Source organism: Canis aureus, chromosome 13, assembly GCF_053574225.1.
Source record: "Canis aureus isolate CA01 chromosome 13, VMU_Caureus_v.1.0, whole genome shotgun sequence".
Classification (NCBI taxonomy): domain Eukaryota; kingdom Metazoa; phylum Chordata; class Mammalia; order Carnivora; family Canidae; genus Canis; species Canis aureus.
In genome coordinates, this window is record NC_135623.1 from 12,178,526 (window position 1) to 12,195,257 (window position 16,732).

General features: G+C 56.3%; 1 protein-coding gene across 1 annotated transcript in view; it reads left to right on the forward strand.

Annotated features, from left to right (window-relative positions):
- Positions 1 to 11,380, forward strand: part of GRIK3 (glutamate ionotropic receptor kainate type subunit 3) — a 222,862-nt gene extending 211,482 nt beyond the window's left edge. The window contains exons 14-16 of the mRNA XM_077844718.1: positions 1,741 to 1,963; positions 2,459 to 2,709; positions 5,209 to 11,380. Of these exons, the coding sequence (XP_077700844.1) occupies positions 1,741 to 1,963; positions 2,459 to 2,709; positions 5,209 to 5,403 (669 nt within the window). The 3' untranslated portion in view covers positions 5,404 to 11,380. The remainder of the gene's footprint in view (positions 1 to 1,740; positions 1,964 to 2,458; positions 2,710 to 5,208) is intronic.
- The last annotated feature ends 5,352 nt before the right edge of the window (positions 11,381 to 16,732 follow it).

Genomic DNA, 16,732 nt, shown 5'->3' on the forward strand with positions numbered 1-16,732 from the left:
GCAGGAACAGTCACAGAGTGAGGAAGACCCAGAGGGAGAAAAGGAGCCAGAGAAGGTGAGTCTGGACATCAGAGACTATCTAGAGACTAAGCAATGTCCGAGGAGTCAGAAAAGCAGGAAATCGGGAATGTTTTTAAGGGCAGGAGTAGCTAGGAGGGGAGGGCGGCTGGGGCCGCAGGAAAAGCTGAGGGGGAGGAGTAGCTGGCAAGAGGGAGTAGCTGGGGAGCACAGGTTTGAAGGTGAGAGTTGGAGAGGCCGGAGGGACTGGTGGTGACCCGAGTAGTTGCAAGCGGGACTGGCTAGAAAGCAGGATGGCTGCGGGCAGGCAGGAGCTAGAAGCATCCGAGCCCTTCCAGACTTCCACATCGAGGCAGGGAAATCACAGGTAGGACAGTGGCTGCTTGTCTGCTTGTCTGCCCCCAGGCCGGGAGGAGGCATCTCTGCCCTTGATGGATTCTGGGTCCCCATCAAATTCCAAATGGGGTCTTGCCTGCTGCTTCAGGGCTCCCTGCTCCCCTGGGCCTGCTTGGGGCTCCAGGAGCCAGTTTTGGGGAGGACAACCCTCACCAGGGCTGGGGAGGCCCCGGAGAAGAGTAGACCCTTTCCTCTGCGTCCCCTGCCCATCCCCCGGCACCAGCCTGCTCCAGCACCCCCACGCCGTCACGCACACCGGACCTGGGCCGGGTGCCAGTCAGACAGGCTGACATCACAGACAGGCACAGCCAGACTTGGAAGCAGCCCAGTCCAACGGGGCCTGTAGAGCCACCTGCTGCCCCGGGATCCGCGGGGCAGGGCCACTCCCCGCAGGGAGCAGGGAGGTGGCTGGCGGTCATTTCCTGAGAAATCTCGTGAATGCCACGCACCCGATCTGCCCGTTGCCTCAGGCAGCGGGGGCCCTTCAACCTCGGCCTGGTCTGCCGGCCCCAGCACCTTCTCTGAGCCTCCCCGGCCAGGCGGGACGAGCACGGCAGCCCACCCACCAGGCCTGGTCTTAGGGACGCTAGTTCTGCTCATACGGCAGCGCCCGACCCAGGATGCTCGGGGCCACTCCCGGTAGGAGCTGGAGGGCCTGCACACCACCTGCTCTGAGCGCCCCCACTCCTCGCCCGCTCCCGAATGAAACGCCATAGACGGAAACCCTCGTCTTCCCCAGGAACACAGTACTCAGGGGTCCCTCTCTAGCCTCACGGGGTTCTCTGTGGGGTAGGGCAGCGAAGTGGTGGGGAACACGAGAGCCAGTGGCCCGGGTTGGAAGCCTAGCTTGGCCACTTAGTATCTGAGTGACCCTGGGCGAGCTCCTTGGCCATGGCTTCAGTTTCTGTCAAATGGAGCTGAGGGTAGCCCCCACCTCCCCTGATTGTCGTGAAGAATCAGTGAGTTAATGCAGACAAAGCTCTCGGAACGGAGCCGGCACATGGAAACCTTTCATAAATGTTAGAGAAGGAGAAGGCATTTCTTTAAAACCCAGTCTGAAAACCACTGTGCCGTGTGGCCAAAGAGCCAGGGCTTCCTAGTAGGTGGGCCTGAGTCTGAATCCTGGCTTCATCCCTTACCAGCTATGTGTTTTGGGACCTTCCCTCCCAGGGCCTCAGTTGCCACATCTGAGCAAGGGGTGGCCTTGCCTCCCTCAGAGGGTGGTAGACAGAGTTCGGTGACCAGAGCCCTGTTAAGGGGGGCGTGTGGTGCTGGGCCCCTGGCGCGCTCAGTAACTGTGTGCATCCCCCTCCTGTCGTGGCCCAGAAATCCAAGATCTCCACTTTTGAGAAGATGTGGGCCTTCATGAGCAGCAAGCCCTCGGCGCTGGTAAAGAACAACGAGGAGGGCATCCAGAGGACCCTGACGGCAGACTATGCCCTGCTCATGGAGTCCACAACCATCGAGTACGTCACCCAGAGGAACTGCAACCTCACCCAGATCGGGGGCCTCATCGACTCCAAGGGCTACGGCATTGGCACACCCATGGGTGAGCAAGGGGCTGCGGGCGGGCGGGTGGGCCAGCGGGGGGTGGGGGCGGCTGGGGGATCTAGGATGGGCGGGACCCCCTAGTCTGCTCTGCACACAGTCTCCTGCTGCCTCTCCCAGCTCATCCCATTGAGCCTCAAAAGGTGGCATCTCTTCAACCCAGAGACAAAGGAGTAGAGTCACAACCTGGTGAGGCCAGCGTCAGGCCTGCGCAGAGGTGGGGGGTCAGTTCAGAGCTTCATGCCTGCTTTCTCTGACCTCACTCCTGTTGACGCAGCCTGGATCCACAGGGCCTTCCAGGGGCCGAGGCAAGACCCCCCTACCCCAAATCAGGACCTTGCTCCCATCCAGACACCATGGGAAGATTCAGAGAGGGGCCTTTACGAGCGTCCAGGGAGGCTGGGGAGGGTGGCTGGCGCTGCCCAGGGTGCTGGCAGGGGCATGAACCATGTGGCCTGGGTGCCACTGCCAGCCGGACCCCCGCTCCCACACTCAGGCTCCCCGTACCGGGACAAGATCACCATCGCCATCCTGCAGCTGCAGGAGGAGGACAAGCTGCACATCATGAAGGAGAAGTGGTGGAGGGGCAGCGGGTGCCCCGAGGAGGAGAACAAAGAGGCCAGCGCCCTGGGGATCCAGAAGATCGGGGGCATCTTCATCGTGCTGGCCGCCGGGCTCGTCCTGTCTGTGCTGGTGGCTGTGGGCGAGTTCGTGTACAAGCTCCGCAAAACGGCAGAGCGAGAGCAGGTGAGCGTCCAGAGCTGGGGACAGGAGGGCGAGTGGAGGACCGGGTTCGAGCCGGGTTCCCGCCTCCCAGGCACAGGTGGTGTGCGGTGTGCGAGCTCACCCTGCCTCAGCCCGCCCCCCTCTGCTGGGACTCTGGGCCAGGCCATGCCCCCCATCTCCAGCGGGCACCCCGCAGCAGCCCGGCCCTCCTGCCTCCTCTCTCCCATCCGCTCTCCGAACACAGCCAGTGCCCTGTTTAACACTTAATTCAAACCATGTCATTCCCCTGCATAAAACCCTCCAGGGTGATCGTTGAAGCTGGGTGATGGCTACATAGGGGTTCATTATACTGTTCTCTCTACTTCTGCATAGAGTTGGAAATTTCCATAATCAAAAGTTTAAAAAAGAAAGGAATGTTAAGAGGTCTGGCCCAAGCATGCAGGCGGCTGGGCTCCGCTCAACCCATCTGATTAATTCAAGGGTGGAGGAGCAGTGGCTCTGGGTCCTGGGAGCAAATTAGAATCACAGGGAGAGTTTTTTAAGTGCTAATGTCCTGGCCTCACTCCCAGAGATTGTTTTAATTGGTCAGGGGCAGAGCCTGGCATTGGTGTCTTAAGGAAGTGTAGCTACGGGGTAATTTAAATGTGCGCATGCCTCTCGGAGACATCCAAGGGGACCCAGGGCCAGGGTGGAAGCAGATTGCGGTTCTGGCCCGTGTGGACGGGACCATTCAAAACAGGCACTTTTTGCATCGATCAGAGATGAGATGCGGGCCCTTATAATCTGTAAGCCAGAGTCAGCAAACAGGAAGGGGAAAGATCATTCTTGGGGTCACGGTTCTCACGGGCACGGGGAAAGGCACACGCTCCCCAGTCCAGCCGGGGGCCGTCCGTGGGTACATTTCTGGAGGGACGCGGACAGCGTCTTGAAAGTGGCCGCACATTTTGACAGCGAATCGTGCTTTTAGAAATGTACCCAAATGGAAGTGGCCAAGGATAGATACAGGGGTGTTCACTGGAGTGTTAATGATCACATGAAAAATGGAGGGGAACACCCCCCCTCCACGTCCGGTAATGAAGGATGGCTTTAAAAAAAACACACACAATACGTTAAAAAAAAAATAAAACAACCAAACTCTTTAGGAATTCATATTGCAATCGGGATGAGCACCCACAATCCACCAAAAACTCTACCAGATCTGGTCCTTGCCCACTTGTCGGACTTTCTCCTGCCCCTCTTCTCCTCCCTTAACTCTCCTCCATCCACACACACACACACTGGACTCAGTTTTAGTGCTTAACGCACCAAACATATTTCAGCCCCAGGCCCCTGGCACGTGCTGCTCCAGCCGCCTGCAGCGCTCTCCTGCCGGAGCACCATTTCCCCATTTCTACTGGGAAACCACATTTTTGGCATGTTCTGGTTATTCGGGTTCCAGCTGAAATGCCATCCCTCCTGCCCCCACGGCCAGCACCCCTCTATCCCACCTTGCTGCTTTATTCTCTTACTAGTTACCATGCTCTGAGGTGTTATATTTGTTGGCAGGTTTATCACCTGTTGCTATCACTTCGCAGACCCTAAGCTCCCTGAGGGCTGGGTCCTAACTGTCTTTTTCCTGTCTGTATGCCTAACACCCAGAACAGTGCTTGGCGCCTAGTGGGGCCTCAATAAATATTCCTAGAATGAATAAAGGAAGGTGAGGAGGGATGCTATCCAGAGATTAGCGGGGGGCGTTAAGGGGAAGCTTGGAGGGAAAGCGCTAAGAGGCGGAGCCAGAGCCCAGGACCCCCCTACCCTGCACAGCCAGCGCTCAGCTGCCGGGTGCTCCTGCCCTGGCCTCACTGCATAATCGAGCTATCGACAGCCCCACTGCCTTCCAGACGAGCCACAAGACAGGCTCTGGCCATTGGTCTCCTAGGAGCCATGGCCATCAGATACCTGCAGGCAAAGCTGCACTTTTGCCGCCCCCTTCGGGTACCCACAGGGACCCAGGCCAGAAGCCACTGCCACCACCTGCCCTGCGGGGACCTCCCTCCCCGTGGCACACCTGGAGAAACATGCTGGACTTTCCCAAGTGGGACCATGGGGATTTTCCCCTTAGTGGGAAGCCCTCCCAGGGGTAGAATGACCCATACATTCATCAGGTGTTTCTTAGGTCTGACACGGGGCCAGGCCGAGTGCTGGGAGCTGGGCTCACAGGGATGAAGCTGGCTGGTTCCCACCCTCAGAATCTAGTGGCGAAAAATCAAATTTGATGTGCATGCCAGTCAGGACCTCAGCTTGCTCATCTGTGAAACGGGGATGGGATGGTGCGATCCATCTACCTTAGCCTCCAAACAAGGACATCACGCTTTAGGCTGCCTCACAAACTGGTCATCTGGAGCGGGCAGAGGGTGGGAGGCCTAAAGGTGAGGGGTGGGGGGACAGCCTTGGCACAGCCCTGGGAGGAAGGGGAGGGGCTGGCAGGGGCTGCAAGACCAGGCCTCACCCATGTGCCCCTTGCCCCCCACCCCACCCCAGCGTTCCTTCTGCAGCACCGTAGCCGATGAGATCCGTTTCTCCCTTACCTGCCAGCGTCGGGTCAAGCACAAGCCACAGCCTCCCATGATGGTCAAGACTGATGCTGTCATCAACATGCACACGTTCAACGACCGCCGGCTTCCGGGCAAGGACAGCATGGCCTGCAGCACATCGTTGGCCCCCGTATTCCCCTAGGCCCAGGTGGGGTGGGGACCGAAGGCCTTGGGGCAGGGCAGAGGAAAGCAAGGAGACTGGAAGGCCCCTCCCCTGTGCCCATGCTGGGTTTGGGGGTCAGAGCTGCCGCCTGCCTGCTGGGCCAGGAGCCCTCTGCCCTTACCTACTGGGAAACCAGCAGGCCCCAGGCCAGCTACTTGGGCCTCACTCGCCTCTCGTTTCTTCTGTGGGTTTCGAAACCTGCCAGCCGAGACAGCCAAGGCCAAAGGAAGCACATATGCCTCTCTCAGGCCAAACTCACCTGCCCCTCGACTCTCCTCCACAGTCAGAAGTTTCTACCCCGGCCCTGCAGAGGCCAAAGAAAATGGGAATCAGCTTGTATGTTGCCACTCCTTCCCTGTGAGCCCGGGCCTCCTGGGCCATGACCGTGAGCCCAGAGACACAAACCTTGGGTACCTTAAGGATTGTAGTGTGGCTGCCAATGGGAGCTGAAGAAGGGGGATGGTCACCCCACATGTCTTGAGCAGAAGAAGACTTCATCCCTTAGGGGCTGCTCACGTAGTCCTGGTCTCTTGGACCTGGCACCATGTATGGCAGCCCCCATCTTGGCAAAGTTGAAGGCACAGAGCTCCATAGAGGAAAAGAGGAGTTTGGGGTATGGGAGAGAGGAGAATGCACAAAGGTGCCATTTTGAATTCTTATGGACAGTGTCCCGATGGCTCCCATCCCTCAAGGAGGTCTCCAGGAGTATAAAGTGGGGGAGTGAGTGGTCAGAGCAAATTTTCTACTTTCTGGCCAGAGGATAGAGGACCCCCTGAATCTCCCACAAAGGCTGACCAGAGATTCAGCCCATATTTGAAGACAGAAGAACAGTGGATTCCATGGAAATCCCAGAGGCCCACAAGCCATTGGGATGGCTTATTTTTTTGCTGGTTACTGAGCTGTTTTCTAAACCCTAGTGGCATTTGAGAGCTTGAGTTCTTTGCCAGCTACTCATCAGCAACTCCCCACTCCTGGCCAGTTGACCTTGACTTCCCCTGTTATCTTGGAAGGAGAAGAGAAACCTAGATTGAAGTAAAAGTCATCACCCCTCTTCCAAAGAGGGATTCAGGTCTACTTTGGGGTAGATGGGGAAAGCCAGAGGAGCCCTAAAGAATTCTTGGCCTCCTGGACTTGCCAAACCTAGAGATGCTCTCCAGAAAGGAAGGTTTTCAGGGACAGGACATCGGAGCTCATAGAGGCCCCAAGGATAGGGAAAGAAAAGCTGCCTCCTGGAGAATTAACCAAAGACCCCACATAGAGATACAGGCCATCTAGGCCCCAATCTCTTGTCCAGAGCAGCTTGGACCTTGTGGGGTTTGGGGGTACAGCAAAGAAATAGTAGCAGATGAGGTACCAGTTAGGGCCGGACCAGATGACCTGTGGGTTCCAGCTAGGTAGGATGGATGCTCTACAAGTTTGTGACTTTAAGATTCTAGAAAAGGAATGAGACATGGAAGGGTTAGGAGCAAAGTGTCCTTAGAGAATACGACGAGGCCTGCAGGGCTTCCCATGCCAAGGGCCGAGGGCGGTCTCTGAGCGGGGGAGAGAAGCCTGGAGATTCTGGACGGGGACCCAGAAGACACTCGTTTTTACCCCGTCACCTCTCTCCTGCTTCTGCTTAGGGAGTCTGGTTAGGGAAGAGCTACATTTAGATCTCAAGGACCTTCTCAATTGGGGTGAAGGATCATCTCTGGCTCCCCCCCAGGGACTCCCAGAGCAGGAGAGCGCAGTGGGCTCATGTGATAAATACTGTTCCTCCTCCAAACTGTAGGCTGCAGGACCAAGCCAGCTGGTTCCCATAATCCCAGCAGTTCCAACAGGCTGTGTGCTTGGAGGTAGGAGAAGAGAGCTGGACGTGCAGCATCGCCAACACATGTAATGACAGGAAAAGCCATGCTGTGTGTAGGAGTGCGTGTGTGTCTGTGTGTGTGTGTGCATTTGTGTGTATCTTTGTGTGTGTGTGAGAGCTGTAGGGACCGGGGGTGAAGGACCGATTTGGTCATCAGACAAGAGTCCAGGGCACGCAATAATAGAATCCGTTGGGTTCCGACGTGTGTGTGCACACATGTGTGTGAATTTGGGATGAGAGAGACAAGTCTGGACAAGCAGCAGAGCCCCATACATGTAAAAACAGGAGAAGCCATGTCTTAATGGGGTTCTGGGGGTATACATACGTACACATGCATGCACGAGTGGGTGTGCTTACGTGCATGCATGCGTGCGTGTGTGTGTGTGTGTGCACACATGCGTGCACATTTATGTACCAATGGCAGAGAGTGGAGGACAGGATAAAACCCGCAGCATTGCCAAATGTTTAAAAGGAAAAGCCATGTCATCAAGGGGTCCACGTGTGAGCGAGTGTGCACATGTGCGCGTGGGCTTGCATTTGCAGTGGAGAGCGAGGCGGAGGACAGGACCAGACAGACGAGCCGCACAGGTCGATGCACGAAGCCACGTGGAACCATAGTGTCTCGGAGCAGGGGGTGGGGGGAGGCTTGCTCACACGTGTGTTCAAACTCACGCATGTGTTCCGGCTCACAGCAGGAGCAGAGATGGACCATCAGGAAGGCGGGGGATCGGGGTGTGTTTGCACTTCTGCTGTAGGGAGAGATCGTTTGTCACAAGGATTTGTCGAGATCATGTGCTTCTGCCTATGGTGCTCCGTGAGCGTGTCTGATGGGAGAGGAGAGCAGTGGCCTATGGGTTGGGAAGGTGTCTCGTCTGGACAAGGGTAGATGGCAGAGGCACAGTTCAATGAGAGGAGTCCTTTAGTCCTTTAGTCCTTTAGACTTCCGAATGCAGGTGGGGTGACGCTGCCCGACCTCCCCTCCCGCCCAAGCCTTATGTCCGTCTGTGTGGCCCATGTGCAGACCCCGGCTGGTGCCCTGTTTGCTTCGAGACCAGCCTGGCGTTGAGAGTGCAGTGGAGACGACTTCTGCCTGAGTGTGAGCGTCTTCCCGGGTATGGACAGGGCCAGGTGGCACTACGACACTGGCAGGGGAGGGAGGAGGGAGGAGGAGGTGCTCCCACGGAGGCCAACCAGGAGGAGTTAAAGGCTTGGTCAGGCGTGCCAGCAGGAGGCTGTGCCCACACCCAGCAGCACCGAGGGGGGTCGTGGAAGTGTCAGCGTTGGTTTCGATGGAACAAAAGATGGGACCTCCCCGGGCGGGTGCTGGACTGTCCTTGTCTGGCCCTCCCTTAACAAAAGATCGCCCCCATCTCCCACCCCCATCTCCCACCGGCTCAGACTGGCCAGATTGGGGGGCAGCAGTGAGGAGACCCCCCCATCCCCATCCCCCGCCAGTCACCAAGGCCCTGGGGCTTTTGGACGGTGAACCCTCCTCCTCCTCCTCCTCTCTCTCCCCTTGACCTGCTACCGGTCTCTCTGCTGTGGACACATAAGAAAACCCTGACAGCGTTGTCACCATTCAGGTGGCCCCTCTGCAAGTGTCTCTCAAGAGGAATAATGCCCTCGTGAGGGCAGATGAGCTGACTCTGGATCCCTGAAGGCTCAGAGGGCCTCCCCCCACCTCACAGCCAAGACTGCCTCCACAAGAAGAGCACACCTGGCTCCTCCCTCGTGCATGTGTCAGGCAGCAGTGATAGCCCAGGTGGGGGGAAGGCCCTGGCAGGGTTGGCAGAAGGTGCCACCTGGTGAGAAGTCACCCCCTCCTCGTGCTGGAGGAGAGCAGAGGTGGGGCCGGGCTCACGCTCGCTGAGAGAAGAGGCCCCCTCCCTGCCTTCTCTGCCAGGGGTGCGGTGTGGAGGTCTGCGAGCTGCTGCTTCATCCCCCAGCATGAAGCTGGGCCCTTCCCAAGCCATTCTCAGTGATATGCACAAACATCTGGAAGTTGGCCAAACCCTGGCCGCGTGTCTGGACTGGCCCTGTGTGCACAGCCCCCTGGAAGGGCCCGGTGATCTCGCCACAAACAGCTGGATGGACTTCACATCTGGGACGGGCCCCGGGCCCGCAGACAGACGCAAGAACTGAGCCCAATTCTGTCGACAGGTCTTGAACGGATGGACACATCTGGAACAGTCTCCCGGGCGGGACAGACGCATCTGGAACGGGCCCAGCTGCCTGCCGCGGTGAGAGGGCCCTGCTCCTTGTCCCCGTGCCAGTTTGAATCAAGCTCTCATTTTTCAGTCCTGGATTTGCCCTGGAGTTAAAATTTCAGAGCTGAGGCCATATGTGACGTCACAAAACTGTTTTTGGTAGAAGGTTAATGTTCTGTACAATATATATATGAATGTAAAAAGATATATATATATATGCTGTATATATATATATATGCACAGTGTATATATGCCCCGTAGCCCATGTGTATACGCACCCCTCCCCGCACGTCTGCACACAGAGTGTACATAACCCAGCCAGTATGGGTGGGGACCAGGTGAGGGACGGGGCGACAGCAGGCAGGTCTGGGAGGGAGGCCACCCGGGGCAGGAGCCGCAGAGAGCCCCGTGGGATGGGGAAGGCCCTGCGTACGTCCCAGCTGCAGACCGCGAAGAAGAGGACTGGACCACAGGGGCTGGCGGATGGGCCTGGCCCAGCAGGTGCCCCCTGGCCAGAGGCGGGAGAGACCCAGGGGCCTGGTCTCCATCTGAGAGCATCTGAGGCAGGACAGCAAGCAGGGCCTGTGTCTGGGGAAATGTCACACCAGCACTTGGCTCCTGCGACCTGTTCTCGTCACAGTGGCCAGGTGGGTGTCAGGCTCCACCTAGAACATCCCGAGAGGCTGGAGCATTCTAGGTGGCACAGGCCTCCGCCTCAGGTTCTCACCCACACACAGCGTCACGGTTCACAGCTAGGGAAAATGCTTTTTAAAGAGAATGGCCCCGAAGGCATTGTCTGCATGCCAGTGCAGTGTCCCTCTGCCCTACTTACTGGCCCTGTCCCCATCCCCTGCCTTCTAGAATGGAAGACCTCAGATCACCCTGCAGTGTGTCTCTATCTTGCAGACCCAATCTCTGGGGCCTCCAGAAACAGGGCAGCAGCTGTAGTGATGGCAGTAATGCCAGCAGGTTTGTCCCACTGCAGACAACCTCCCCAGGCCCATTTGACCCAGAGGCCGGCTGTGAGCGAGTGACCGGGGAGCCGGACACGTGGAGAGTGCAGTGACACCAGGTGAAGAGGAGAAAGCAGCACGGCCCTCCTGCCCTAGCACAGCCCAAGCCATCCGCCTGCCTCCTCTTCCCCCGGCAGGGCAGCTGGCAGGGAGCACCCCCACCGTCCCCGCCGACCCGTGGCCCTGCCCTGCCCGGCTCCCCCTGTGCTTCACCATCCCAGTCCTTTAGCTTGTGGTCCTGCCCCCGTCACCGGTCAGGGCACCTCTGGAATCTGCAGGAGAGAAGGTACTGGAGTGGGCTTCCGTGTGGTCAGCAGCCGGCCTTCTGCTTCGGCTGTGGGCGTCAGGCTGGTGTGCACTTAATCTGCCTCTGGGGCCCCCCCACCCGCCAGAGCACATCTGAATCCAGCCCCCTGAGGAGGGGCCTGTCCTGGCTCCAGGGGCCCTCATGCCACTGTGCTCCAAACCCCCACCCCATGTCTGCCTGGGCCTCCCTTGTCGGGGACTTGGGTTCCCAGCCCCAGGGCTGAGCCCCCAGACAGCGCCATGCGAGACCCCTGGCCTGTCCCACCACCCAGACCAGAGTGCCTGGATGCCCCCCACTCCCACTCAACATGGTTCCCACACACTGGTCTCTGGGCCATTCAGGGGATGCCCTTTGTGGACATGCAGAATTTCTATGAATATAGTTTTTTGTAAACATTTTGTAACAATTTGGGTTTCATAGTAACTGTGTTACTTGCCAATCATTCTAGGCTGATGTAAATAACTTTCCAAACAAATCTGATTATTTTCCTTTTTAAGACACTGTGATATATCAAAGTGCACAGTTTGCTGTATGAAGTAATATGGTTTTAAATTTTAAATAAAGAAATGTTTCTAGAAAACAGTGTCCCCCCTCCCTGAGGTGTGTTTTCTGCTTCTCTGCTCTCTCCGTCAAACCAGAGGGTGCCGGGCAGCTGCGTCATTTTCTCCCCAAGGCTGACTGTGTCCTCCTGGGCAGGAGACCCTGGGATGAGTGGGTGGGGGGCACCAGCCCAGCCCCCGGTTCTCCTTTCAGATAACAAGGTGAGGTGTCTGCCCTTGACATCGTCTGACCTCTGTCTTCCCATGGGCACATCTGTCCCCAACTTGTCACCACCCACAGAGCTACCCGGCGAATTGTCATGTCCTTATGTCACCCCGTCCCATTGGCCACAGCTTGGGATGGCAGGTGGGCCTCTTATCCAAGCGCGGCCCATCAGAGATCTGGCCTAAGCTTTTTCAAAGTGGAAATAAGGAAGGTTTAAGTCGGTTACTCTCGGGAGATGGAAACTGTACACATAACCAGGGTCCGGGACAGGGGACTTTAAAAAGGAAGGAACTGAACACAGATGTTTATAAAACAAGTGGAAGAGACGAGGGGGCAAGGCCCACCCCCCCCGGGCCTCCAGTGGCTCCCAGGACAACAGAGCAATGACCCACCCAGGGAGTAGCTACCTCGGAGACACTGAGACTAGAGCTGTGAGGCAAAAGCACATCCCAGGGTTGTGATCTGGGGCTCAGCAAGCCTGGGTCAGGAAGCTGCTGCCACCACCGCCCCCATGACGTTGCTTCTCGTCACCTAGGAACCAATCCTGTTAAAAACTCTCATATCTCTGTGACAGAGACAGCTTAAAAGTGGGCAAAAAATGGCCTCTGCCTCTCTTCTGCCTTCCAGATCTCATGCAAACATCAGCGTCGTAGAGATTTGCATCCACAACCCTCCATGACATCATCATAATCATAAGAAGTCATAATATTTATTGAGCGCTTCCTACGTGGCATGTGCTAGGCTAAGCTCTAGACGTCCATTATCTCCTCTACCGCTTGCCTCAGAACCTGACACAGCTCAGTCCTGACTCTGTATGATCTTTCAGCCCAGATCTCCACCACCGTTGACTCGGTTTCTCAGTGCCGCCACTCTAATTCCCTGGAGAATGACTATTATTGGACCAGCTCTGGTTAGTTGGTCACTTACGGTCCAATCAGCTGTGACCAGCGGGGGTGAAGGGTCCCATAATATAATCATGGTACCCAGGCTCTTTGCTTTTGGAGAGTTGAGAAAACCCAAAATTCCCAAAGAAAGCTATGTGAGTTGAGCAGGCCTCCTAAATATCCACCGTCCTATTCCATTGGCTGGCAAGTGCCAAGTCAAGGTCCCCAAAATCTCTATAGAATGAAGAGCAGACCAGAACCCCAGTGGGCCACAGTATCTGAGAACTCTGCTCTAGCCTACAACTACAACCCAGGAAGAGGCTTTGGGTCCAAGCCAGGTAGAGGCCCTGGGTTGAAGGACATCTGTCAGCCCTTGGGAAGCAGAGGTAAAGTCCATCACCTAGGAATAAACACAGCAGAGTTCTGGGTGGACTCCAGGCCCAGCAAGGAGTAGGATAATGTGGATAAGAGAGACGGAAGAGAGCCAGTAGGAATGAGGCTCACACTTTGAGTGAAGGAACAAGTAAATTACCCACTTACCCATCCATTCATGTACCCAACTACCCACCATCCATCCACTCATCCACCCATCCATCTCTCCACTCATCTATCCATCCATCCATCCATCCATCCATCCATCTATCCATCCATCCATCCATCCATCCATCCATCCATCCATCCATCCATCCACTCATCTGTCCCCATTCCCCTGACATCTTTCCACCCATCTACCAATTCATCAACCACTCCACCAATCTGTCTAGCTGCCCACCCACCCCCAATCCATCCATCCACTCATAAACTTGAATATTTTGTGTGAGTCCAGCTCCACCACCGCAACTTTACGTGCTTGAACTTTGGTTTCCTCATCTAAAATGCATCAGTTGGGGCAGCCCAGGTGGCTCAGTGGTTTAGCGCCACCTTCGGCCCAGGGCATGATCCTGGAGACCTGGAATCGAGTCCCACTTCGGGCTCCCTGCATGGAGCCTGCTTCTCCCTCTGCCTGTGTCTCTGCTCTCTCTCTCTCTCTCTCTCTCTCTCTCTCTCATGAATAAATAAATAAAATCTTTAAAAATAAATAAATAAAATAAAATGTATCAGTCATCATGAAATCCTCCCCTCATGGAACAGTCAGGCAGGCTCAATGAAAAAAAGCACAGTAAGTACTTAGCACAGGCTGGGCATACCATAAGCCAACAAGAAGTGACAGCAATTTTCATTAATAAGAAGGAGGAAAAGGAGAAAAAAAATAGGGCCTACTATATGCTGAGCCTCCACAGGTGATAGTCTGGTGAGTAGTGAGACAAGACTCCTTCCCTGCTGGGGCTCAGAGCCTGGTCCAGGAGCCCATTTGTGACACTCTGGGCTCCTGATCAGGGCCAGCCAGGCCTCTCAGAATAGTAGGGCGGCTCTGATTGTCTGTGGATTGGACACAGAGAAGACAGAAACTCCCCGGTCCCCCCAGCCTCTCTGAGAGCCCCTGACTCTACCTCTCAACAGCCCATCTCTACCTGGCTGGCCCTCCCAAGCACTGAGCTCTCTCCACAGCCCTGTCTTAAGGAGGCAAGAAATGATCCTAGGCCTTGCTTCTCCCTCCCCACTGCAACCCCAAGAGCAGGAGATGCTGTTTCTCTCCCTTCAGGGGGGTCTCTCGCTGCTCCCTCCCCAAGGAAGGAAGAGGAGCCCAAATGACCGGGCACCAATACAGCTCAACCAATGATAGCTTTTATTGAGGGAGAAAGTAACAAATGAGTGGAGTCCTGTCCCATAGCAGGCACAGAGCCAGGGACAGAGGGAACAAAGATAGCCAAGTACTCAGCTTTTAAGTTCGAAAGTCTGGGTCCTGGTCTAAGACCCAAACTGTCTGGAAGGACGCATGATCTTGTTCCCCCTCCACCAACAACCAAATCTGGCCAAAGATTCCACAGACTCACTTAGAGGGAAGGTGGTGGCACAGCAGAAAATCCCCCAACACGCCCCTAGCCAATTGAGACTATTAGAGCGTTCCCTCTCTGCTGGGGGAACAAGCTCCTTCTTTATTTTATTCATCATCATCATCATCATCATCATCATCATCATCATCACTGCGGTTGTGGTGGTTATTTCTGCTTCCCATGCAGTCACTGTGGAGCCCTGGTGGCTTGGAGATGATAGTCCCAGACGTTTCCAAAGCAGATTCTGCTTGGGTTCTTTTGGCCTCTTCGCCTTGGGGAGCCCCATCACAGACAACTATACCCTTGATGTCAGGGGTCCCCTTGCCTTGACCTTGGCCGTCTCACCCTCCTTGGAGCGCAGGGATCTGAGACCCGTTGAGCTGGCCCCCACCTCCCACCCATCCCCACCCCCTTCTAGGTCATGGCCCTGCTCTCCAAAGCCCACAGCTTGGTTCACAGTCCTAAGCCTCGAGGTGCTCATGACAGCAAGAAGAGAAAAGCCCCCGTGAAAGCACACACCAGGTGTCAGACAGCTTGGCTCAGTGTTTGCGAGGGTCCTTCTCTGCCTTTCATTCACCTCCCCTTGTCCCCTCCATGTCCCAGTGCAGTGAGCGGGGAGGAGGAGGAGGTCAGAGCCCGGGCGCTCCTGGGGCTGCAGGTCGCCGTTCCACGGATCAGGCTGCAGGGACACGCGGCTCCCCAGGGGCCTTGATGGCACTTCTTTGGGAAACAGAAGCCGAGTGTTTAAGAAGCATCTGTCATTATGGAAACAAAGTTGCCAGGCCATTTTTTCTTTTACTATTTTTACTGCGGTTTCATTATCTTATGCAAATGAGGCCGCTGATGAAGCCTTTCTGCAGGGTGGCCCATGCTGGGACCAGCTCCACCGAGGGGATTTATTGCCCGCCTCGGCCTCTAGACCAGATCTGGGATGAGGAGGTCCCGTGGAGATGACTTCCAGAGCATCTGACCGGCCCTGGAACAAGCCAGCCAGACCAGCCCCCAAGTCCTGCCTCCGTCCCAGGACCGCCGTGATCCTTTATTCCCAAAGATCCAAGCGACAGCTCAGCCTGGTTCAGGCTTCTGTCCCCAGTTCCTTGAAGACTGAGCTGTCAGTATCCAGCGAGATGTAAGGGGAAGGGGGGAGGGCAACTGAAGCTTCATGTCCCCAAGGACCTCTGAGAGCAGCATACAATATGCTAGTTGGCTTCTCACCCCAGGGGGGAGAGAGCAGGGGTATGTATACACCAATCGTTGATCGAGGCTAGTCTCCGAAGGGGGACCTGGGTACTTCTCGCACACCACAGCTGCCGAGGTGGGCTCTGGGGCAGGGAAAGCAATGCGAGTGGTGGCAGTTGGGGCCATTGGTGGGGAGGTGGGAAGGACAGGAGACACATAAGGTATTGACAGCACCTCCTGGGACCCCCTTGTAGAGGTGGGTGGCCTAAGGCTCGGAGATGCCAGGTGACTTACCCGAGCTCCAGAGTTAACCCAGGGCTGCTTGCCTTGCCAGCTCAAGGGGCCACCGGTGCCTCACCACCTCCTGGCACCCAGCCCTGGCCTCCCCATCCCTCCTCACTGCAGCTCTAGCCTTGCCCAGGGCCCCACAGTCACAGCCCATCTCCCAGGGTGAAGCCACAGGCCCCTAGATTCTCCTCCAAGACAGTGCTCCCCTCTGTCCAGCCCCTCTGGCCCAAAGCCTTTCCTCACATTCCTGCCACAAGGCCCAGCTTCTCCCCAGTCCAGCCTCAGGCCCCAGCATTTTAGTAAAAGCCTTCGGCCCTCTGTGGGTCCTTTCCCCCTCGGGGAGGTCTGACTCCCTCCCACATTTCCCAACGCCTGGGCAGTGGTGAGCCAAGACATGGGGAAAACTACAGGTTTCCTAGCCCTGCTCACCTGTGGGTGAGGTCGAGGTCACAGTGGGTGCTGTAACCCAAATGTCACCGGCTCCATGCCCTCTTGAATAACCTGCCTTCAGCCACCTGCAAAGTACAAGGGTCCGGCCTCCTTGGCACCCGGAATCGCCCTCTGATCAGATGGTCAAAAGCTTGAGAACTCTTCAGTGCTGGTCTCCTTTTCGAGGAGAAGGTGTCATGAATAAAATAATAATCATCCCAATACTACATTCTGGCCAGCGAGGTGACAACTCCAGACCCAGCACTGTGTGAGCAGTTTGCGGACCTCAGCTCCCGGCATTCTCACCATGGCCCTATGAGCTAGGGGACATCATGCCCATTTTACAGATGGGGCAATGGAGGCTAAGAAAAGTAGAACGACTCAGCCACAATCACCCAGAAAGCATCAGAATGAGACCTCCAGGATGGAACCCCCATCTCACAGATTTGATAA